This window comes from Gymnoscopelus braueri, assembly GCF_963280865.1.
Source record: "Gymnoscopelus braueri genome assembly, chromosome: 15".
Lineage (NCBI taxonomy): Eukaryota > Metazoa > Chordata > Actinopteri > Myctophiformes > Myctophidae > Gymnoscopelus > Gymnoscopelus braueri.
In genome coordinates, this window is record NC_137620.1 from 26,538,146 (window position 1) to 26,562,829 (window position 24,684).

The 24,684-nt window shown below is 42.1% G+C and overlaps 3 protein-coding genes and 1 long non-coding RNA gene across 6 annotated transcripts; 3 read left to right on the forward strand and 1 right to left on the reverse strand.

Moving 5' to 3' along the window:
• Window positions 1-321: 321 nt before the first annotated feature.
• Window positions 322-4,057, reverse strand: smim20 (small integral membrane protein 20). Its single transcript, XM_080451861.1, has 3 exons — window positions 3,888-4,057; window positions 982-1,038; window positions 322-712 (listed from the first exon to the last, which is right to left on the reverse strand). The coding sequence occupies exons 1-3, from the start codon at window positions 3,994-3,996 to the stop codon at window positions 669-671; spliced, it is 210 nt and encodes a 69-aa protein (XP_080307987.1). The 5' UTR covers window positions 3,997-4,057; the 3' UTR covers window positions 322-668.
• Window positions 4,058-4,687: 630 nt separating this feature from the next.
• On the forward strand, window positions 4,688-15,754 carry man2b2 (mannosidase, alpha, class 2B, member 2). Of its 3 annotated transcripts, none has more exons than XM_080451828.1 (19): window positions 4,688-4,861; window positions 5,803-5,949; window positions 6,069-6,174; window positions 6,280-6,452; window positions 6,842-6,960; window positions 7,474-7,651; window positions 8,038-8,236; window positions 9,380-9,570; window positions 9,933-10,104; window positions 10,987-11,123; window positions 11,368-11,645; window positions 11,945-12,136; window positions 12,594-12,837; window positions 13,038-13,148; window positions 13,253-13,445; window positions 13,667-13,810; window positions 14,037-14,143; window positions 14,608-14,725; window positions 15,460-15,754. In XM_080451828.1, exons 1-19 carry the CDS (start codon window positions 4,724-4,726, stop codon window positions 15,561-15,563), a joined length of 3,051 nt encoding a protein of 1,016 aa, XP_080307954.1. In that variant the 5' UTR covers window positions 4,688-4,723; the 3' UTR covers window positions 15,564-15,754. The 3 variants fall into 3 exon arrangements, with proteins under 3 accessions (XP_080307954.1, XP_080307955.1, XP_080307956.1); XM_080451829.1 differs by having other exon boundaries at window positions 11,374-11,645; XM_080451830.1 differs by lacking the exon at window positions 11,945-12,136.
• Window positions 15,755-17,673: 1,919 nt separating this feature from the next.
• Window positions 17,674-18,468, forward strand: LOC308102245. The gene is made up of 3 exons (XR_013934622.1): window positions 17,674-17,757; window positions 17,883-17,954; window positions 18,319-18,468. It is a non-coding gene; the product is annotated as an uncharacterized lncRNA (long non-coding RNA).
• A 2,649-nt stretch (window positions 18,469-21,117) lies between these two features.
• Window positions 21,118-23,804, forward strand: LOC308102240 (uncharacterized protein). Its single transcript, XM_080451858.1, has 5 exons — window positions 21,118-21,203; window positions 22,055-22,118; window positions 22,564-22,729; window positions 23,090-23,287; window positions 23,594-23,804. Exons 2-5 carry the CDS (start codon window positions 22,107-22,109, stop codon window positions 23,716-23,718), a joined length of 501 nt encoding a protein of 166 aa, XP_080307984.1. The 5' UTR covers window positions 21,118-21,203; window positions 22,055-22,106; the 3' UTR covers window positions 23,719-23,804.
• Window positions 23,805-24,684: the final 880 nt, after the last annotated feature.

The window sequence follows — 24,684 nt, forward strand, 5'->3', positions numbered from 1 at the left end:
GTAATGTGTAATGTGTGTGTGTGTGTGTGTGTGTGTGTGTGTGTGTGTGTGTGTGTGTGTGTGTGTTTGTGTGGGGGGGGGGGGTCAGTGGAGTTCTCAAATCTTCAACTAGACAGCCAAAAAGACTCAACAGTAATGTCCTCCCTCAACCATACTCCTCCAGCTAAAATCCTGAGTGTTCATTTAACTGTATAAAAATCGACCCTCTCACGGTTAAATGAACACTCAGGCTTTTGCTGTGTACATTGCTGTGTACATTGCTGTGTACATTGCTGTGTACGTTGCTGTGTACATTGCTGTGTACATTGCAGAAGGATTATGTGGCCCACCACATCTCTTGACATTTCCAACCTCACCTGAAATCTCAACAAAAAAGGTTTGATGGCATGATTTGTCCCATAAGTTTACTTTTAAATCCCCTGTCCCACAATTATAATGAAGCACAAATGCAATTAAAGAGAGAAGAACAACATTATCTGGAGCAGTCCATTTTAGTTATATGGACTTTACACTTTATTCATAGGATAAAGTTAACATCTAACAAACAAAACCACACACTCACTCACTCACTCATGCGCACATCAAGCACTCGTCACACAGGGGCTCTCTTCTGATAATCTCCATCCGCTTCAGTTTTGGGAACCATCCAGGGTTAGTAATAACCGTCATCACTTGTCTGCAGGTTTGTATGGATCAGACCATACCTTCACCCCTAGATATAAATAGAAATATAGATACATTCAAAATAGCAAGGTTGTAAGCATGTATAACATCCATTACTACTTTAGTTCTTGTACTGACGTATGCATTTCTTTTTAACTTGTTGTGAGAATTAATGATGGCAAAATATGCCAGAAGGTTTAATGGTTGAAAGTTGTTTTAGAAGCCATATCCTTTTCAGAAACAGCTTCCACTTTGAAAACTACTGATCCATCTACCGTAATAACTGGTCATGGATGTGAGAGGGTAGCAGTGTCTTACCCACTGGCTGTATATCTGCTTGGTTGATTCCTGCCCGGTTCACCTTTTGGACTTTTTCTATGGGAGAAAAGAGAAAAAAGTCAATTGGTGACTACATTTCTAGAAATGTTATCACAGATTATCGAAGTGGTGAGTATGGAGCTTCAGCTATTGTAATGAGGTTTTCCGTTTAAGACAAATGATTTTTCAATCAGTCCACCAGAGGTAACGCTGCTCGACTACACCCACCACCTCTAGGTTGCCTTGTTTATCAAAATGTTTGTTTTCCCTGTGTCATGGGGTTAATCAAGTCCCCCTAATTGACAGATATGTTTTGGCAGATGGAAGATAACAAAATTACAGGAGATAAAAACAAAAACAGCACATAAAATGGATAAAAGAGAAAAGAGGAGACACATGAACTCATGTCAATCCATCCATTTTAGAGTAAGCACTAAAACCTAATGTTTGTTGTCATTAAGCAGACAAGAACAGCAAGTCAGCAGTACTTAATGTTTAGAGAAGCTGCATGTTGAATCTTGATCCAGAGGCCCCAGGCTATGCATACAGCACAGACAGAAATAGAACTGCTTTAAATCACACTCTTTATTGATCCGTTTTGCTGTTTTCATTTGTCATCATTTATTGTCTCCGCCAGGCCGAAAGGCATGGCGAGAGAGTATGTTTTCGCCCCTGTCTGTCCGTCCGTCCGTCCTGTCTGTGTGTTACCAGCTAATCTCTGGCACCGTTGGCCCGGTCGCTCCGAAACTGTGCACACACACTCCCTGGATGCCAATTCAGAACCTCTGCCCCAATTTTTTCACATGGGCCTGTTATAGCGCCACCAGGAGGCCGATTTGTGCAAAACCCTCCTACTCCTACAGATTTTATCCAAACGTCATGCAAATCGGTACACAGTATCTCTATAGTCATGTGATCAACACAAATCTGTCCGATTTCCCATATTCCATCCTCATTGCCTATGGTTGGCTTCCAAAGTCTGCAGGATTGGTCCGTTTTGAACAAAAAGCCTCAAACTATGCACGCAGCTTGCAATTTCCGTGAATTCTCACACGCACATTCCCATTAGGCCGAGGAAGAAATGCCACCCTTTTCACATTGGCCTGTTTTAGCGCCACCAGCAGGTCAAATTTAGCAAAACACATTTTTGGAACAAAATGCCTCAAATCATGAATGCAGTGTCCGATTGCCGTGAAAGACCTAAGAATAAATGGCACCCTTTTCACATTGGCCTATTATAGCGCCACCAGGAGGCCAGAATAACGTACCTGACCTGGCGGAGACCTGTGCTCCGAGGAGCACTTTTTCTAGTTTCACTATCATATTCTTCCGGCGCAGGGTGACAAGAGTCTAGTCACTAGTGGGCAGCATGCATAATGTTTGTAGCCTGGAATCCAGACTGATTCACTACGTTCGGCCGAACGTAGTGAATCAGTCTGGATTCCAGGTTATAATGTTTGCTGCTGCCACAACTTCATGCCAGTGACTGTGGGGATTCACACGGCATTGTTACTGCTCACTGTTGACAACCTAGCCAGTTGCCACATAAATTTAACATCATAGTAGGGCTGCAAGATTATGACTAAAATGATAACCAGATTAGTTAGTTTGCTATTATCTCAATTATTGATCACCATCATTGATAATGATTTTTTAAAGTGCAGTTATTTATTGCTGCCACATATTTGGCCAAATAGTATGTAATGGTCTCTGCGTGGAGATATGGGTTGTTGTTGCATAATGTTCTGGTTGTTAACCCTCATGTAACGGTGAGGAGACGAGGTGCAACAGGTGACTAAATATGAAGTTTGAATCAATCAGTTGCCACGTTTCACGATTAGCCTACATAACTGTGAAAACTAAAATTATGATTTTTGATGACTTTCGATTAATTGATCAGCCTTTAGTCATTGCCCCACTGTGTGTCAAAGATCAAATGTCCTAGAAGTCTTTTTTTCCCAGCAAGAAACATGTTATAATTCTTCATTTTATAGTTGACACTTTGGAAGCCCAATGAGCTAAAATAATAAGGTTGTGTGGGTCCTGGAATTAGAATGAGCTAACACACCAACATGACATAGATGAACAACACACAAACCCAGCACACACCATAGTGGGTATTGACCAATTCGACCCAATGGCTGGTTGTAGGTTTTTTGCAGTTTCCAAAGGAGGGAATAACAACTTCATACAAAAACTCGACATAACTTGATATACTTTTGATGTATTTTTTCACATTAGATCACCGACACAGCTCTGATTCACATGAGTGTGTTGTTAAAAGATCTGTTGTTTATATGATGTTTTTGCATAGTATTGTATAATTGTCTGTCATTAAATGTTTCAATGAATTGAATACACAGACAGGACCCCAATGGAAACAAGCCATAGTGCTTTCTTGGGTTTAATCCTTTCAGCATCATTTTGTATAGAACTGTACTTTCTGTGCTTTTTCTGTTAATAACAAAAATTAAAAATCAATAATCTTTTACTCTGTGTGTTCTTTTACTGTGTCTGTGTGTGTGTGGTGTGGTGTGGTGTGGTGTGGTGTGGTGTGGTGTGGTGTGGTGTGGTGTGTGTGTGTGTGTGTGTGTGTGTGTGTGTGTGTGTGTGTGTGTGTGTGTGTGTGTGAGAGAGAAATGAGTGAAAGATGAGACATCTGGACTGGAGTGGATGATGTCTTTCACTTCAGTTACACTGACCATATGAACGTTATCCTACTGTAGGACCCGATACTATACAGTCATGTACAGCCGAATGATCTAGTTAGTAGTAAGATGCCTCCATTTAAAATGATCTAAAATAATCATCAAGGTAATTTTTGTCAATGGTTTTAGTACATGATGGTGATTGGATTGCTGTTCGCTCCAGATTATGTGAAGATAATGAACAACGTGTAAACTTACTGTAGTCGTCACTGTGAGCCATAGGGTAGAACAATATGGGGTAAAATGCAGCGGCAACTGCCGTTATAAAGCCTCCAAATACCAACGCTATTCTGGTATTTCTGGACATTTTAAATGTGACTTCTCCTCTGAGCTGTGTGTGTTTGTTTCTAAATGATGTTCCGGGAGTAGAGGTCAACGACGACACAGAGCTGCGTTCAAGTACAGCAGTGTTCACAATAAGGCTTGTATAAATGCCGCAGCGCTAACGCCTTTTTGAAGTCCTTTCGCTATCCGTACTACAGGGGGCGTGTCTCGACAGTCACATGCAGTGTTGCCATGTTTGGTTATTATAAGCGACCTTGGGCATGTTTTTTCTGTAAAGTTGCTTGTTTTGTAAAGTTGCTTGTATTGTAAAGTTGGTTGGTATTTGCGGGTCGCGTTTTTTGGGGTCTTTTTTCTAAAGTGTACTTGCTTATTTAGGCTTGCTTCCAAATTTTCATTTATTATTATTTAAACCAGTGGTTCTCAAATATTTTCATGAAAATGTTTTGTGCCCAGGGGAGCATTTGTGTTGTTAGAATTTTTTTTTCTTCAAATATTCCACATTTTTATTGCAAGAGTTTTTGAAAATGGCAGATCTACAAGCTCACAACGTGCTGCATTGCGACGCTTGTAGATCAGCTATTTTCAAATATCCGATGCCTTTTGGGCTTTTTTTCCTAGACCTGGTTGCTTATTTCTTTAACAAAATCTGGCAACACTAGTCACGTGCTGTAGCAAAACAATAATAAGGAAGTTCTCCAGAGTTCTCTCATAACAACTCAAGCACTTTATCTTCCTCCACAGGACAGAACATGAGGGCTTTATTTGTCCTTTTAATGTGTTTTCTTTATGGCAACCATCCGTATGCAGTGGGAAGAGAACACAAACCCCTCCAAACGTTTGTTATTCCTCACAGTCACATGGATGTTGGCTGGGTTTACACTGTGCAGGTACAAATACCTTTGATACCTTTTGTTCTTTCAATCTGAGGGATTATTATTTTAATCACTGGTGTAAAGTAACAAAGTACATTTACCCAATTACTGTACTTAAGTACAATTTTGAGTTTAAAAAAAAACTTAACTGGAGTATTTCCAGTACTTTTACTTCTACTCCACTAGATCTCAGAGGCACATATTATACTTTTACTCCACTACAATTATTTTAAAACTTTAGTTACTAGTTACTTTGTAGATTTGGATTATTATTACAAAACATACAGTAACCACTTCAGCCTTATATACATTTTGACAATTTGAAAATATCAACATTTTGAATACTGATAGGGTATTGATACTTTTACTTTAGTAAAACATTAACTTTTTCCACCACTGATTTTAATATAGTGGTTGAACTCAAACATGTTATGTTAAAACAAATGTATTATCTATCTGCAATCAAACTGTTGATGGTTGCTTTGAGGCTTTGTTAAATATGTCACTCACTGTACCCTATATTATTAGCAGGATGGCCATTTAATCAAAATGCATTCTTTTATGTTTGTGTACAAGGCTATCGTGGGACAGCTGGCAACAGGGTGTTACTTGCTTTACCAACTCATTGAAATTGAAACTTGACAATTTTATACCAACTGATGATATTAAACCCCGGATTGAAGGACTGTTGACATGCACTTGTTTTTAGCTTGCAGTGCACTGTGCTCAAAGTCCACATATGAGGATGGTCTTTTATACACCTTTTAGGGACCATTAGTAAGCCTGGGGTTTTACTATGCTTTGCATAGATAGATATGTGATGTTTGTAATTTTATGCCATAGTTTGTTTGTTGCCTTCTTGGCCAGGGATCACTTGTAAATGAGAAGTAAATATTATTTCTCTGATTAAATAAAGGATAAATAAAATGTTTTTTTTCTTCTTCTTTTTTTCATAGGAGAGTATGCATGCCTACGCAGCCAACGTGTATACCACTGTGACAGAGGAGCTGTCAAAAGCCAAACACCGGAAGTTCATTGCTGTGGAACAGGAATTTTTTAGACTGTGGTGGGATTCTGTAGCCACTGGCACACATAAGAAACAAGTAAGGAGAGACTTACATTTTTGTTTTAATCTCTACTCTTATCTATATAAATGACTTTTAAGGTTGTCTTGGGTGATCTAGTGTTGTGCCTACTGTCGTTTTCTCTTTTCATCTTCTAGGTGCGACAGCTCATAAAAGAGGGTCGACTTGAGTTCATAATCGGGGGCCAAGTGATGCACGATGAGGCAGTGACTGATTTAGATGATGAGATATTACAACTAACAGGTAGGAAAACAATGTGTGGTCTTTGAGATCCAAGAACTGTGTGAAACATAAACGACACATTCACATTAACACTCTGGTTCTTGCTTTCTCTTTGTGCCATGTCAGAGGGCCACGGTTTCCTCTATGAAACCTTTGGCGTGCGTCCTCGGTTTTCTTGGCACGTGGACCCGTTTGGAGCGTCTGCCACGACACCTGTCCTCTTTGCCCTAGCTGGGTTTAATGGTCACCTGATATCCCGCATTGACTATGACCTCAAAGATGCGATGCAGAAAAACAAGGTAATGTACTACTCAATTCGTTTGTCTTTACACCCCACCACAACTATCTGATGTTCATTCAATTCCTTTGTCTTTCTTTACACCCGTATTATGGGTATCTGATATTCATTCAATTCCAAGTTATTCCAAGTTAGAGAATCCTTAGATTCTATTGAACATTTCAAGAATTTTAAGGCCACAGTATAAGTTGACTCCTTATACATCTATAGATCCAATCTATTCTTCATGAAATGTGTGCTTCGCTCAGAGAATGGTTAAAGGCATTAAGCCAAATGTATAATTTGTTATGAAAATATATGATACTGGTATATTGCCTCACCAAACGACTGAAATGTCTCTCTCTGAAGTATAAATTGAGTTTGCTGAGGCAATTTCTGTGATTGAAACAGCAATTACAGTTTGTTTGGCGAGGTTCTCCGTCCCTGTTGAACCAGCAGCAAGAGATCTTCACTCACACCATGGACCAGTTTAGCTACTGCACCCCGTCCCACCTCTCCTTCTCTAACAGGTAAGCTTTCCTTGACCTTGCTTTTGGCTCCCTTTGTGTTCCCTCTGTGATTATAATGAATCATATACTGTATACCGCTACTTCTACTGTATGCTACAGGGTATTTTGGTTACTTTTGTCATATTATTAAATCATTTTCCTGAGCTTTCAAAAATCTTGAGGATATTTCAATGCAATTGTATAACAACAACATACAGTAAAGCTGTCTAATATGCTGGACAGTTAACCAGGGCCACTTAAACCCCATATACTTTGTTGACTGGAGTCCCCATGGATCTATACTAGGCCGCCTCCTTTTTCCTACACTAAATCCATAATAATAGCTGTTTGTAATAGCTACAAACACACTAGCTGTGAGCTTGTTGCGACCTTGTAGATCTGCTATTTTTGCCGATTGATTGCCTCAGAATAGAATAGGGTTAATGAGGTGCAGATTTTTTTTCGATTTGCAGTTTATTTTTTACATCACTGGGTGATCTGAGAAGATAAAAATGTGTTGTTTTGCCACCTCAGTTCTGGTTTCTATTGGAATGGAGTTGTCTTGTTCCCTGATCCCCCAAAAGATGGCATCTACCCCAATATGAGCCTGCCAGTCACCAAGGAGACGATACAGTCCTATGCCCAGGACATGGTGGAGAACATCAAGCAGAGGGCTGCCTGGTTCAGGACTGAACATGTGCTCTGGCCATGGGTGAGTCTAAAGAAACCTCAACCTCTTTAATGGAGGCTTGATCTATTGAATCCTGGTTCCTTCCATTTGAACTCCTAAACAAAAGCTCTCAAATCATCTACAGTACCAAGGTTTCTGAGATTAATGAATGAATCCTAGTTTGTCATTAGGGGGTGAACATTCGTCGAAAATAGCCAAACATTCTGCAAAAATAACAGATCTGCAAGCTCACAACGTGTCGCAATGTGATACGTTGTGAGCTTGTAGATTGGCTATTTACGGCAAATAGATTAGGTGTTGAGGGGAAAAAAGGAGGTGGCCAAGTACAGGGCCATGGGGGACCCCGGTCAATTAAGTACAATACATAGCGTTTAATCATGTAAAACGTATCTTGTGGTTCTGTCTAGGGCTGTGACAAGCAGTTCTACAACTCATCAGTGCAGTTCAAGAACATGGATCCTTTGATGGATTACATCAATGAGAACAGCAAGGAGCTTGGAGTGACAGTCCAGTATGCCACTCTCAGTGAATACTTCCAAGCCATCCATCAATCAGATGTTGCCTGGGACGTTAGAGGGAGTAAAGATTTCCTGCCTTATTCCACTGGTTTGTGTTTATGTGTCAATATGTTATGTCATGTGGTCCCTGATGCCTAGGACTCTCGTATGAGAAACCTGCATCAATATATTTAAAGCTACAATCTGGGACTTAAAGTTGTACAATGCAGAATCCCAAATAACGATTTTTAGCAACCTCTGCTGGTCACTACCGTCACTGCATACAATTTCCGTAATCCTCGATTACCCAGAATTCCATTCGTTTTCACCGGAAGCCGGAAGCGTTTCAAAAAGCGATCTTTTAATTGTTTTATACTATCTACGGATCGTTTCTCTTAGCCAGTGGAGCAATAGCTACCATGAGCTGTGCTTTCTTTTTCTGTTCTTTTTCGATCTTCCAATCCTACATTCTCTTAACATCAGCGTGAGGTTCCTTTTTGCTATTACCGCGGTAGTTCCTGGCCAAACAGGAAACCGTTGCGGTAGTTCCTGGGGACGTCGGCCACGACGTCATGACGTTGGCCAGGAACGTCATTTTCCCGGGAAAGTCCCCCCCGTGCACGTTCAATAGAAAATATATAAATAAAAGGCTTCCGGGGGTGAAATTCATGGAGTGGGTGTTGTGAAACTTTTGCCACTGACAAAAGATATACAATTTAACTTTAGTTTTGTTGAAAACGTTACCTAGTATTACTTTAATGAATGCAATTATTTAATATAATAAAACAAGCTCATCTGAAGTGGTTGGAGGTTGTCTCCTTACTCTTCCATAGAGAAATTTAAACCCTGGTGTCGGGTAGGAAACTGACTGTTTGACAATGTCAATAAAGTTATTTGAAGCAGACAGCACCCTGGATTGTACTGTACACCATCTGTTTTTCTAGTTCGGACATCGTTGTAATTACCTCTCTCCATTGGGAGAGAGAGAGAGACAAATAGACATAGAACATACAGTACAGTACTGGTATTTGTATTTATTTATTATTTATTCAGGACAATTTCAAAGTAACATGTTTGAAGAAAAATGGACTGCTACAGGCATGTATGCTCTTAAATACAGTAGACTATAAACCCTGCTGATTATAATTTATATAATTATACTAACTGTCTACTATGGTTCTAGAATAATAGCACATATCTGTCTGGCTGGATTCACATTATTCCCTTTAATGTATAATTTATTTTCTTCCAGAATCTTACCAGGCATGGACCGGGTTCTATGCCTCCCGGAATGTTCTGAAAGGAGTGGCTCGCCGAGCCAGTTCCCGGCTACATGCGGTCGAGTCACTTTTTGCCAGGTACCGAGTCAGCTTCCCCGATGGACCCGTGGCTAAAGATTGGGCCCTGTATAAACTCCAGGCCCTCCGTTGGGCGGTCTCTGAGGTAGCCATGATTCAAATATTCCACAGAGATTCAACTTCACTCAGCAACTTGAAGCATCCCTATTCTGGGGCGACAATTGCAGATCTACAAGCTAAGCTGCCAACACCTTGTGAGCTTGTAGATATTTACAGCGATGAGATTTGTAGAGGGGGGAAAAAGGAGCAGACCTAGTATAGAGCCCTGGGTGACACCAGTTAGTCATCTAAGTACATTGGGTTTAAGTACATTTCAAATTTCACTCATCTGATGTAAACAGGAAAAGGGGAAACTAATATTGAATATGTTACTGAAATAACATGTTTGATATTTCTACATGACGTTATTGAGATTACAGCAATTGATGCTTGTTTTCACGCCCATAGGTTCAGCACCATGATGGCATCACAGGCACAGAGTCTCCCAAGGTGGCAGACATGTACATGCAACACCTCAGCCAGGCCATGATGGGTGTGGAGGAGGTCTTGGCTGCACTCTTCCTGCTCCCACATCACCTTGGCATGTCTGGCATCCTTGGCACCCACTACCACAGAAAAGGTATTAGCAGCATGATAGCATCTTGCCTAGGGAGTGCAGTTTAACTAGATGGCAAATGTTGTTGAATTTACATGAATGTTGATCAACGCACACTGTGCCTGAAATAATACCCCCAATTAAGGCTGGATGTAGCCATATATTTTCAACTCTCGAGGGTATATTTATCATGGTATTGTGGTCAGTTGTCCACTGCCAATGACCGCTACGGCATGTCGGCCATTTAGTCAGCTTCCCTTCACTGGCTTACGGTTGCTGCCCGGCGCACCCAGTACAAAACACTGGTGATGGCCTACAAGGCAGTCAAGGGCATGGCAAAAAAGGGATAGAAGCAATGAGGAGTGCTAGGGGTGAGCTGGTATCGGAAGTTTGAGTTGGAAGATGAGTGAGTGAGATGAGTTCTGACTGCAAGTGGGAGTTTATTCTACAGCTTGGGAGCCAGGAGGGAGAAGAGTCTATATGGGTGGAGTGATGATGGCCATGGTATTTTAGGGAAGGTTCAAAGCCTTCCTGTTTGAACCTGTTTGAACCTAGATGCTATATACAATGCACCCTATGTTGGTTACTTGTTCAAATTTTTTGTTAATTATATTTGTTTTGCTTGACCACAAATGTTGTTTCAATTGTTGTTTCAACTGTTTACCTGGTATCCTAGTTTCTTTGAAGCACTACATTGTTCTCTTTGCACTCTGCTTATGTGACTATTTACCCTGTTGTATGTTGACTTGGGTTCATGCCATTTACTCTGATTTCCGACTGGATGAAAGCCTCTGCTAAATGCCTAAATTATACACTGTAGGAATTAGTTTATGAACCTCTAGGTCAGCGCAAGTTAAGTCAGATGAATGGTTTGTAATTACTGGAAGTGATTCTTCTCATGTCAAGGCTCTCCACAGAATTTGGAGCAACACATCATCGTCTTCAACCCCCTAGCATGGAACATCACCACTTTAATCAACATGACGGTAACCTTCCCTATGGCAACTGTCTTTGACGAGGATCAACAGGCTGTGCCTGCACAGGTGGTGCTTTTATTTGTGTTTTTGTTTTTTGTTTGATTGTGTCATCGTTTAAGCTTGAATTTAAAGTACTTTGTTAAAAGGAAGGACCCATTTGAGTAATTTCTGTTCTTTATTAATCATAATGTATTTTATCAAAGATATTAGCTTCCTCTTATATTACTGGCATGAACGTTTTGTAATATGGAAATCCATTTCTTTTTCAGTACTCAGATGTTGATAATACATTCTCTTTCCCCCACAAAAGATCCAGAGGTCAGCACAGTCCAATGAGACCTATGACCTCTTCATCGTAGTGAACCTCAGGGGTCTTGAGCACAGGAAGTACCTAATTAAGTTCTCTGAGAAGCCATGTTCTGTGGGACCCAAGTGCAGCTTCACCTATGTGGCCAAAATGGTGTCGTTCGAAAGACGGATCCTTCCAAATGGGGCAAAAACGGGAAGGAGGCTCCTGCCTGTTCTGAGTGAATGTTACAAACTCATGTATGACCAGGATACCAATCTGCTACACAGCATCACCCACAAGTAAGGTTTTAAACACTTAAACCCCATACTGAGTTGACTGGGGTCCCCCAGGGCTCTATACTAGGCACACTCCATTTTCCCCTCTACACCAAATCTCTTTGCCTCAAATAGCTGATCTACATGCTAAGAAATGAAATGTTCTCTTCAAACAAAATTAGCACCAATTTATGCAAGTTTCATAGTTTCTTTGAGGTAGTTAATGGGCAGACTTTTACCTTGGCCCCTCATATAAGCTAGTTTAGCCACATCATGAACTTGTGGGACTTTCAGGTCTTTAACTTTTCTCTGACTTGTGACAGGTTTGAAAAGAGGAGAGTGAGGATGACTCAAGATTTCTGGGAGTACCGAGCCAATGGAAATACCAAAGCAGGGCCCATCTCTGATAATTACATCTTTACTGCCAATGGCACAGCGGTGAGAGCCTACAAGGCTGTGAAAATGGAAATAGTCCCTGGCAAGATCGTGTCTGAGATCCGACAATACTTCTACAGGTGTGTAGGAATAAAGTTTAATTGTGCTGTTTTGAGTTATGGTTCGTCTTTTTCCTCTAGTTCTTTAAAAAAAAATTGTGGTAGTTTTCCGCTGACTCTCAGTCTTAACCGCTTAAACCCTAAATACTTCATTGACCAGAGTCCCCCAGGGGTCTATACTAGGCCCACTCCATTTTTCCCTTTACCAAATATCTTTGCCGAAAATAGCTGATCTACAAGCCCACAATGCATCACGTTGCATCGCATTGTGGGCTTGTAGATTGCCTATTTTCTGCGAATGTTTGCCTATTTTCGCTGAGTGCCAGAATAGCTAGCGGTCAGCGAGCTATTATGATCGACCGACAAAAATGACATATTTTCAACTTAGATTCCCCCCATTCCTTAAAAAAGACTACACCCAGTCCCTACTGCCTGAGTGGAACTTTCCAATGAGTGAATACATGCTTTCCCTCTGTAGGGAGGCAGACGATAAGGACCACGTCTACTCCATCACCACCCGCGTCCCAGAGGGCTTCAGTGGCAGGCTGCTGTGTCACAGGCTGGAGCAGAGCTACTCCATAGGCCCCTTGGCCATCAACACCGAGGTCATCCTCAGGACCAGCACGACGCTGAAGAACAGCAGGACACTGTACACGGACGACAACGGCTACCAGATGATGAGGAGGACCTACAAGGAGTTCACTAATAACACCCTGGCCAGGGTAAAACACATTGGATTCATTACATCCTTAGACCAGGGGTTCCCAAACATTTCCATGCCATGGACCCCCCCCAAAAAAGTCATAGCCTCTGGCTCCGGCCCCCCTATTGTGAAACGATAAACAAGCAAACGAAAATAGTACATATACATAAAAAAACATGCTAGCATTTCAGTTTCACACATTCAGTATGATCTTTTCAGAACTACTATCCCATGGTTCGGGCAGCGTACATCGAAGATGACATCAGCCGCCTGGTGCTTCTCAGTGACAGGGCCCATGGGGTCTCCAGTCAGGCCCATGGACAACTAGAGGTAGAACACACACACACACACACACACACACACACACACACACACACACACACACACACACACACACACACACACACTTGGTTCTCTGCTGTTCCCCCCTCCAGGTGATGCTTCACAGGCGCCTGTGGAACGACCAGCCATGGAACCTTGGCTACAACCTGACGCTGAACGACAGCTCGGTGGTACGGCCCACCCTGTGGATGATTCTGGGCTCTATCAATGCCACTACCCAGCTCTACCACAGGGGGGCGATAGAGCTGCAGCACAGACCTCTTGTCATGCCCATAGACCAGCCTCGTAAGTGGTCACTTACCAGACATGGAGTTTGTAAACTCTAATCCATGTTTGTTTTAATGCAACTCAGGATTTAGATAGTTTAGATGTATATAGTCTATTTTACTTATACTCTCTATATATTGTCTACAATCTAAAGAGTCATTAGAACTGTAAAATGATATGGAAGTCTGAATTAGAATTGAGTCTACTCTATTTTATACTGATAATATTCTACTGTATAGAGAGAACTTGGCTGAAGGACCCCAGAGGAGGCGTTCCAGTACAGCCAGTGGTGCTTCCCCCAAACCTCCACCTGCTGACCCTCAGTATCCCTGGGTGGAACTACAGCTCTAAACACAGCCTGCACCTCAGCCACATTGACTCAGGTCAGCTGACACGCCATCCTTCCATTTACTGGCCATATCATTTCAAACAACAGGCCCTTATTGATTTGTCTCAGAAGGAGAATTTTAGTATTTTGCTCTGTCATCTGTGACATTCGGATTATGGAAAGCTGAAAATGCTTGTGTGAGATATACAGGCTGAGATAGACAGGCTGCACCGCAATGTTGACTTGATTGGTCTGAGTGTGTTCTCCATGTCTTGATAAAGATCTACAGTCAGAGCCGGACTATGATCGGGTCCTACTGAGAATCATGCATCTCTATGAGGAAGGGGAAGACCCAGTGCTCGCTAAGCCGGTGTCCATAAACCTAAAGGTAATACGCACAGTGCACACACATGTCAAAATGTTAGCATTTGAGCAACGGCAAGTGCCACAGATGCAGCTATAACATTTAAACCACTACTTATTTGACTGGAGTCCCGCAGGGCTCTATTCACCTGTTTCCTAGGCTGTGTGTTTTCCACTTCCTGTCGATTTGATCCAATGAAATCCAATGAAACTGGTCAGATGACCAATGATATCCAATGAAATCGACAGGAAGTGGAAAACACACAGCCTAGGAAACAGGTGAATACCTGGTCTGCTCCTTTTTTCTCTCTTGAAAATAGTCAATCTACAAGCTCACAACGCATTGTAACGTGTTGTGAGCTTGTAGATCAGTTATTTCTGTGGGCTAATGTTAGCCCACAGAATAGGGATGCTAGGGTTCATGTGGTTGATTTTGTCACATTATAATAATGAAAAAATAAATTTTATTAATATATCCTGTGCAAACAGGAAGTTTTGAAAGGCATGGGGGAAGTAAGCGTGCTGGAGGAACGTTCTCTGACAGGGACGTGGGACATCGCTGATCTCCAAAGATGGAAGTGGAAGACAAATGATAACTTAGAACCAGGTGAGAGAGATGTTTGGATGCATTTGTACACTGTCAGTTAGGGTAACGTGTGCTGCTTGAGACGTGAAGGTGGGTAAAGCAATAACCAAGGTGATATAACGTTTAAGCAGAGTTTAAGCAAAGTTTTGCTTTGATAGTTAATTTGATGTTACTCTGATTTGATATAATTATTTATATTATTACTTTTTAACTGACATTTCTCCAAGTCTATTCCTGAACAGCCTTTAAATCCACATACCCCAGCATTCAGGCTTTTATCAATAAAATTCCAATTAACGAGACTTAAAAGACTTAAATACATAAAATATATGTGATGTGCATGTGACTGTACCATCTACATGCAATGCCTGGGTGCAGCGGCAAGAATGTAATTTGGGGGAATGCATGGGATGCAAGAAGAGTGGGCACTAAGTAAAAGTGGGCACCTTGATGTAAAATTAGCTATTTTGTGCAAAATGTTAAATTAAATATTAGAAAAATTGTATTAGTAATGTAAAGTATGCATGATTTGAACATGCACAGTACATTATTATCAGACTTAAATGTACCCTTCAAATTCTTATATGTCCAAATTTATCGGATTGACCCGTTTTGTATCCATTTGTAGAATGTGTACATTTTGGACCAAATAGCCAATTTTACATCGAGGTGGCTGTTACCAATGCATGCTAAGGGGTGACATATTGAAATGAGAGCTTTCTTTGTTATATGAATGTGTGTTTTTTGTATTGCAGACAACAAACGATCGTGCAGCTGTCAAACAACTGAAGATTTCAATGTGATCATCTCACCCAAAGAGATCAGGACCTTCTTTGTTCACTTCAGCTCTAACATCTGACTGTCCCCTCTCTGCCTGCTGTGAATTATTTGCTGCATTTTTAAACAAAATGTATTTTTGCACACTTGTTGATTTATTATGAAGCACTATGTCATCATGGATATTGTGCTTAATGTGCTCCTTTGTCATTTTGAATTATAGGGCTATGTGTTAAATTAACTTTTGCTGAATAAAATCTTTTTTAAAGTTTGGTTATAATGTGTCGGTTGCAAAACCATGTTCTATACAGTCTATTCAACAAATGTGTATGCCCCAAAGTGTTCCGTTTTTATATGGTTATTTAAAAAGTTTTTTTCTTCACCAGCTAAAATGTGACAGATTAAATCAATACGGTGAACGCTGAACGTAGGCCAGTGCAGTCTACAGGTTGGATCTGCGTTTCTCAGATAAATAGACTAAATAGGGATGATGACGGTCGTCTGTCACGAACGTCATGGATGAACTTCAACCTGGTGTTTGTACTTTCTCCCTTTTTGCCCCTTACATCTACATAAACGTTCAGATTTAACGTTCAGATTTCAAATATAAAGGGCTTACCCCATGACCACGGATGTTAAAATTATGTACGGCCCCTCAGAAGTACCCGTATCTTCCATATTGTTCGAGAAAAAGCATTTTAATCCGATTGGTGACCATCTTCTCCTACGCTTTCAACTATGCGACCCTATCGGTTGGGAGGTGTATTGCACTCTGATACATTATAACTCTACGAGAAAATGGCCACCAATCGGATTAAAATGCTTTTTATTGAACAATACGGAAGATACCGGTACTTTTGAGGACCCGTAAATAATTGTAACATCCGAGGCCATAAGGTAAGCACTTAATATTTGAAATCTGAACGTTTATGTAGATGTACGAGCTAAAAAAGGAGAAAAAGCAAACACCAGGTTGAAGTTCATCCATGACTATCATATTTATGACTCATGTATGACAGTCATGTTTCAGGGCTAGGATGATCCATTGCTTGCCGTTATACGACCTGACAACACCCGGCCGTGTGGAAGCTAAGGAGGCTTAAGAAACCAAATTCACTGTCAATGGGAAGATCGATCTGGAGAAAGAAAAATCCTAATCCTTGGAAAGTCATATCTGAGATAAGATTTGAAGAAACAAAAGAATAGCATTAACAGTAGCTACAACGAGTCGCTATTCGCTTAATCATGATTGTAGTATTAGCGCACGGTGTGCGCACATGAACGCGTTATGCCAACCGTTCATTCAAGCATACGACGTTGATCTGCTGTTTTCTACATGATGAGCAGTGGTAGTGTAAGTAGCCTATACAGCCTATACGCACATAAAATATTTTATTGTGTCAGTCCATGACATTAAGAGAGAAAATAAATTCCATCCATGCGTTTGAGGCAAAACATTGCCAAATCCCTAGCCCATTTCAACGTTGGGTTATGTAGCCTTTGACTATGATTATTAATAATAAGCTGCAGAGTTACAAATCAATGAATTGCAACGCTTTTATATGCATTCCATTGTGTTGTGGGCGTATGAGGGCATTTCCTTTGAGATTTCAAGGTTTCAAGCCGGGAGGAATGGATGCTGAAAAAGGGCGTTGCGCGTGTGTTGCTAGGATACTGGACTGGCCACTGGGAGGAGGCTGATGAACACAGGAGTTGCTAGGATGCTAGGTCAAGCTGTCTGTAAATGACTGCAGGATATATTACAATCAAGTGCTGGGCGTGTTAAATGAGAAAGCACTTGATTTAATATCTGCCCCAGCCCCCCAACTGTTTACTGTAGCCTACATATATGTTTTTATTGCTACTTGTGTTGATGATGTCTTGTATATTATTGTTTCTTTAAATGTCTTGGTGAATTGAATACACAGGACCACAATGGAAACAAGCCATTAGGGCTTTTTGTGTTATCCTTTTAGCACCATTGTATAACCCGTACAACTGTACTATTTGCAAACTGTTAATAGTATTCAATCAATCAATCATCTACCACCCACTTTCTGTATTTCATTATACATTGTTTGTTTGTGTGTGTTTGTGTGTGTGTGTGCGTGCGTGCGTGCGTGCGTGCGTGCGTGCGTGCGTGCGTGCGTGCGTGCGTGCGTGCGTGCGTGCGTGCGTGCGTGCGTGCGTGCGTGCGTGCACAGAAGCGAGAGAGAGATCAAAGGAGGAGACTGCAGCACTTCCTGGCAGACTTGGCATTACTGGGATCACTGCAGGTTGTTTCTTGACCATTAAAGTCAATTCAATGCATTTCCATCCGTACTGGGTTCTGAGACTGGGCAAGAAAAACATAACATGCAGTCAGATGGTTAAAGCAGCGCTGCCTTCTTCCTGTGCTCAGGGTTTTAGGTACTTCCAGCCCTGGCTTCGAGGGAGAGAAGAGCTGCTGCTAACAATCGTTAATGAGGATCTGGTTAGTATTGAAAATAAGAAAAAATGTTCTGTGCTGTACTACAAATCCAAGCCTGCATGACGGGCGCAAATGGCAATGCCTTTATTCATTTGATGCATAGGCCTACAGTATGGTATTATACACAGACAGATTACATTTCCTTTTTCTTTTCATATACGGCTCTTCACCTATAGACTGTCTGTTAGATGTGCACACACCTGTACACTTGCTACACTTCTACATACCAGGGCCACCCCAAGCCCCATATATATATACTTATTTGTTTTTTAGTGATTTATTTAGTGATTTACAGGGTACACATATTCCCTGACCCATCTCAACCCTGGGTACACATCCCCCAACCTCTCATCTACTGCCGCTACAGGGCTGGCGGTCACCCGGCTTCGCTGTGTCCAGGGCCACCTCCTGTTCCTCCGGCAGCACCTGCAACAGCAGTGACGTCTCCCAGAGTAGCAGCTCCGTCAGCCTGGCCAGCCACACCAGCTCGCCCCTACCTGGAGAAACACCAGGCCCGCAGCGGGACTCCCAGCCGCACGCACACACCAAGCCCCAGCCGCAGGCGAGCAGGTGAGTTCCCATGTGCAATATGGTGTATTTGTCCGGGGTGAGATTCCAAAAGGTCAGAGAAGGTATTGTGTTATAAAAAACGTGCCATTCTAAAAGATGAATTCACAGTTAAATCTGGCACAGTAGCTATATAGGGTGAGAAGTTCAGTCACCCGGGAGAGAGTATAACTGCTGCTACTTCACATGGAAAGGAGCCAGTTGGTTCAGGCATCTAGTACGGATGTTTCCTGAACGTCTCCCTAGGGAGGTCCTCTGGGCACGTCCCACTGGGAGGAGGCCCCGGGGCAGACCAAGGACCACAGGGGGGGATTACATCTCAACGCTGGCTTCCGAACACCTCGGAATCCCCCAGCATTAAGTGGCTAATGTATCCCGGGAAAGGGAAGTCTGGAGCTCTCTGCTGGAACTGTTGCCCCCCGACCCGGTTTCGGTCGGATAAGCGGTGGAAGATAGATAGATGAATTGGCGCACCTAAAAGGAATTGGAAGATAGATTTCATATCCACCAAAAATACTAGTCTTATGTATGAAAAATATTTTCTCTATGATTTTAGTTTTTTAGTTAGTCTTGTTAACATAGTGTTAACTTTTGTATGGGCCATATATACAGTAAATATCCCCTTTTTTAACCTTTTTATTATTATTATTATTTCATTTATTCATTAATATTTTCCAGACATTTTCATAAGTAGTGAAAATAGCAGATCTACAAGCTCACAACCTGTCGCGATGCGACGGGTCCCGAGCCGAAAAGGTTTGTGGAACCCTGCTGTATAGGATGACGGTGATGGACGTAAATGAGACATGCTCACCACTCTGTCAACAAACTCTGCTCAAGATGGCCTTGAGCAACACACGTGTGTGTGTGTACTGTGGTGTGTGTGTGTGTGTGTGTGTGTGTGTGTGTGTGTGTGTGTGTGTGTGTGTGTGTGTGTGTGTGTGTGTGTGTGTGTGTGTGTGTGTGTGTGTGTGTGTGTGTGTGTTTAACGTTTTCCCTGCAACTACACCTCCCCAGGCCATTTATATAAATATGAGTGAGTGTGTTCTTAGTCAAGGTTCTTGCCTAAATAAGTTTGACTTTTAAGACATGTAAAGGTGGAGCTAAAACTAATGAATTATATGTTCACACGCCAGAAAAGTAAACATACTGTAAGAGCAGAGACATGCAGGCGGTAGGTAAAACAGGCACAGGCACTCACAAAACACGCATACACGCACACACACGCACGCGCACGCGCACACGCACACGCACACGCACACGCACACGCACACACACACACACACACACACACACACACACACACACACACACACACACACACACCTCTTTCCAGTCGTTGAAAGTACTAAGTACATTTACTCAAGTACTGTACTTAAGTACAATGTTGAGACACTTTTACTTTACTTGAGTATACTTTTCTGCAATACTTTATACTACTACTTTATCTACTTTGCCGATTACTTTGCCGATATAGATTATCATTACAAAACATACACAGTATTCCACTCGGTAACCGGTCAGGTGGGCACCAAAACCATCTGGGCAATGGGGATAACTGGGCACCAAAACCATCTGGGCACTAGGGACATGTGGGCACCTGGTCAACTGGGCACTAGACCCTGTCACACTCTCATGGGCTCTGGTACCCTCTGTAATAATTTACAAATGAAGCACTATAGGTCCATATGACATTTCTCAGTTCCAAGATACTGTTAGAAGTGACCATATCTTCTGATGTGTGTTAATAACAGCTGGATGTGAGGAATATTGTGAACTGGAGAAGTGAAGTGACTAAAGCTGAGGGGGATGTCGAGATACAATATCTACTGTAGCTTAAGTTCAAGTTGACAACAATTTAAATCTGGTTAGTAGGCTAATGATCTTCTCTCCCCTACTCAGAATTTCCCCCTACAAATCTGAACATATTTGCATGGGACAATGGCCAGGTAAATGGAAACAGAATATCTCTTCATGATCTATTGTGGGAACTGAACACAAGCTATTTGACACCAAGGAGGATACGTTTCACAGAGATACTTCATAGGAGCTCTCACAATGGCATCGACTGCTATGCCCTCATATCGCTTAGAGACAGAATCAGCCGGCGAGGCTACGGAGAGAGGTGGCAGAGGTGTGGAACTATTGTTAACGCCTCACCTTGTCATGCAGTAACACACGGAAGAGCCTTTCACATTCACTTACATAACACCTGTTATGTAAGTGAATGTGTTGGATACTGTATACTAGCTTCCCTGTAGTCATTTGGAAATATATCTATATAATGATCGTTATCATCATATGCAATTACAACAGAATTCCCAGAACGACAGAGAAGTATAGTTACTGGGTCATTGACTTCCTTGTGGGGTTTCGTAATACATTTTGTGGAGAAATAAAACACGTTTTACATCTTATACAGAGGTATTTATGTGACATAATGGGGATTAGACCAAGCATTGATTGATTGAATGAATACTGTTGCTGTTGGTGTATATGTCACAGGGAAAATGGCATTCCAGGGAAATTGACAGGGGAGCGCTTGTTTTATAGGCACGGGGCGGTGCTGCGAGGCGGGGCTTTGATGCGAGGACGACGACCACAACAACAACATACTAACCAGGAAGCTACACTAGGGGAACGCTGAAAATAAAATGGATAATATGAGAGAAATACTCAAGTAAAGTACGAATACCTCAAAATTGTACTTGAGTAAATCTACTTTGTTACTTTGCACCACTAGTACAAGCCTCAGTGGCGCACTTCGATAATCATTGGACTCCCCACCCACTACCACTGGGAGCCGGGGTTTGACTCCCGCTCGGGACATTACTTTTTCAAACAACCGCGGACTACTTTTTTTTCGCTGATAAAGTATAGTTTTGGACCATGACGGAAGGCGCTCCGACTTAGCAGACCTTGAGCCCGAGGAGTCGCGCCCGAGCGCCTCCAGGCGCGAGTGCCCGCGACGACCGGGCGATGGTCTGCTAGTCGACTTAAGCGCCGTCCGAGTTATGTACCGATAGGCACAGAATCGTAAATGATGTTGTGTGGGGACTGCGTTTGCCCCAAGTGCCACTCACTGCACTAACATAGCCCGCCAGGCCCGCCCCCTGGAGTGTGTGTGTGTGTGTGTATGTGTGTGTACACGCGCGCGTGTGCGCATGCGTGTGTGCGTGCTGGTTTGTGCATGCGTGCGTGTGTGGTGTGGGGCTCATGTCTGGCTTGCATTGCCCTCTAGCGTTGATTCTACAGAATTGCATGAGGGGCATGAAAACAAGCGTACCCCTTTCAATTTCCCTGGAATGCCATTTTCCCTGTAACATATATAATATACCAAGATCATTTGCACGTGTACATACACTGATGTTCTCTTTTTCAGCTCTTCTCTTTCTTTCTTTTTATTATTGATATTTTTCTCACAACGTGTTGCGACGTGTTGTAAGCTTGTAGATCTGCTATTTTTGAAGGATTTTGACAGATTTTGAAAATAATGAGTACTTCTTACACCACTGCCTCTTTCTCTTTCTTCCCAGGGCTCCTGGCAGTGAGGGCCATCTCCTCCCAGCCTCCCCCAGTGAAAGAGAGATGGCAGTGCCCGTAAGCTGCTCACCCTCCAACTCATTTTGGTCTCCTAGGTGGAACCTTTTTCCAAAAACAAGTTAATCAATGCCATTTGGTGGACAAATCCCACATGTTCAGACCATTTTCAGCATGGGTGGCCCCAGTGAGACTCAAATACCTAACCTTAACGGTGTGGCAATGCTTTTTTTTAGATAAGCCATGTTAGATAATGTATTGTAGTTGGGCAAAATTGGATGGAAGTGTGTGTGTGTGTGTGTGTGTGTGTGTGTGTGTGTGTGTGTGTGTGTGTGTGTGTGTGTGTGTGTGTGTGTGTGTGTGTGTGTGTGTGTGTGTGTGTGTGCGTGCGTGTGTGAGACACTGCAGACCATGGAAACATTAATTGTGCATATATAGCATTTCTACTGTAATAATATTCCATATGGTATACACATTGATTTGCCTTTGCTCTCTCCCTCACCAGGAAGTGAACTGTACTCTATTCCTATTGGCTGGTTACGCCAAATATGGACGGCCCTATGCCTGGATACGTTCCAATCACGAGCGCCTGGTCAATATCGGAGGCACCGATTCAATGGTGAAAGACACACCCATGAAACTCAAGTCCATCACAGACTGGCAAACACAAGGTATGGAAAAAATTTCTGGAATCCTAAAAAGTAGACAGTTATTGTTTCAATGAGACCATGTTGACAGATTCAATAATTGGTCTATTTTTCCACGAGCTGAATTCGTTACAGATGTGTGTCTGAGTCCACCCATAGTGAGATACAATTTCCTGTAGGGGCATGAAAAGATGAAAGTTAGATTGCATGTGGTGAGGGTTTAGTCTTATTCATCAACAAAGTATACAAGCTGTATTTACTTTTGGCATATAAGCTCCTGTATAAACTATTGTTTCACTTCATCTTTGGGTCTGTACATGATTACATTGTTTACAAAACATGCAGACTCCTCTATTTTGTTTCCCCCCAATTCTCTCCATCTAGGAATACGTGTGTGGGACATTGTCAGTGAGCTGGTGTGCCTGTGCACCATTCCTTCTCCTTCCAACCCCTTTGCCCTGGATATGAGCTATGTTAAAAGCCTTCTCCTCCCAGAGAGGTTCGTAGTCACAGGGGCCCTCCTCAACTTCCTGGAGATGTATGTGGTTTATGGAAACAGCGACGAGTTGCACTATGACAAAGGTACAACTGGCATAACTGGTAATATTATTATGAATGATAAGCCATTTGACATGTATAGGTGAAATTGTAAGAAACAGACAGCAGGTGGTGCTCTAGAGCTGTTGTGGAGGAACAATATTTACAGTCACTCAATTCTCTCTTTCCTTAACTTCGTTGCATCTCCTCTTCTCTTTCATTCCATCCCTTTTGCTCTCTATCTATCTGGCTGTCCATCAATCTATTTCTGTCTGTTTTTCTTTCTCTTTAGCCGCTTATGACCACCAGCGTTTTTACTGGCTTGTCCATTTTTGTACTGTATCATTTCAGTGGTGGAGGAAGTCAAGCCTCTGAGGCGACTTCATGTCCAGTCACTGTTGGAGGTCCAGAGACTCCATCGGAGCACCAGGCCCAATAACACGCCCGAAACAGAGCATGCCTCTGGACAACAGTGACCACGGATCTCCTTTATATCCTCTGCATAGAGGGATGACTAATGCCTCATCTGTACTCCTAGATCTGTTCTTGTTGGCAAGCGACGCCGTTGTGTGACGGAGCATAAATTGAGGTTTAAGGGTTTTAGTGCTAGCTTCTGACAAGTCAAATCTTTGGAAAACTGCACTGAGACACAACTTTGGTCACATTCCATGCAATCTGGGAATCCATTCGTTTAAAATAAAATATTTTTTTCCCCAATGCATTGAAGACCTGTCTTGAGAGATTACATTCCATGTATATTCAGACCAATACTTGGAAGTTAATGTCATCAGAAGCCTTTCACTTAAATTGCTGTCGAATGCCATTGTTTTGTGGTGTGATTTAGTTTTTTTAATAGTACTGATCTACTGTAGCTCTATTTGTTACCCAATGTGTTTGTAATACTATGTCCATATTCGACATGTTCTACTATACAAGGGCCAAGGCATCTTTCAATACAATATCTGAAGATCTGTAGTTTCACACTGGTCTGTACTCTGCAGCAGTGGTTCGTAGCGTGGGGTTCTTGGGGAGGGGTTCCAGGAGACCTAAGTTAAATGATTGAACCAAATAGACCCTTACAGGTCTGTAACTCTGAAGTGTGCAAATGGAACCGACCCTTACAGGTCCATTTGCTTCCATTCATACGCTCTCAGTTAAATTAACACAGGATTTTACGGTGTAGATTGGGGTCCCAGAGATTAAAAAATCAAATGGGGCCAGGGGTTTAGAAGCACTCATGTGTACCCATTACCCAAGTCTTTGAAATGTAAAAAAACTAAAAACATACCTTGTACCCTGGGAAATTAGTCACGTGACTTTAAGAAAAGAAATCCCAGGACCTCTCTGAATGTCCTGACCTCCACAACCCCAACCCCTTACACGTGCACACACGGTAGAGTTCTGTTTTTATCAGGCCAAATATAACTCTTTAAAAACTGTGT

Excerpts from the sequence above, each read along its gene's own strand:
- LOC308102240 (XM_080451858.1), top strand. Across the intron at positions 22,730-23,089 it reads CACAGACTGGCAAACACAAG|GAATACGTGTGTGGGACATT; the intron begins GTATGGAAAAAA and ends CTCTCCATCTAG. Across the intron at positions 23,288-23,593 it reads CGAGTTGCACTATGACAAAG|TGGTGGAGGAAGTCAAGCCT; the intron begins GTACAACTGGCA and ends GTATCATTTCAG.
- smim20 (XM_080451861.1), bottom strand. The coding sequence starts at position 3,996 with ATGTCCAGAAATACCAGAATAGCGTTGGTATTTGGAGGCTTTATAACG. Across the intron at positions 1,039-3,887 it reads GGCTCACAGTGACGACTACA|AAAAAGTCCAAAAGGTGAAC; the intron begins GTAAGTTTACAC and ends TTTCTCCCATAG. Across the intron at positions 713-981 it reads AGCAGATATACAGCCAGTGG|GGGTGAAGGTATGGTCTGAT; the intron begins GTAAGACACTGC and ends ATTTATATCTAG.
- man2b2 (XM_080451828.1), top strand. The coding sequence starts at position 4,724 with ATGAGGGCTTTATTTGTCCTTTTAATGTGTTTTCTTTATGGCAACCAT. Across the intron at positions 6,961-7,473 it reads CACCTCTCCTTCTCTAACAG|TTCTGGTTTCTATTGGAATG; the intron begins GTAAGCTTTCCT and ends TTGCCACCTCAG. Across the intron at positions 13,149-13,252 it reads AGGCCCATGGACAACTAGAG|GTGATGCTTCACAGGCGCCT; the intron begins GTAGAACACACA and ends TCCCCCCTCCAG.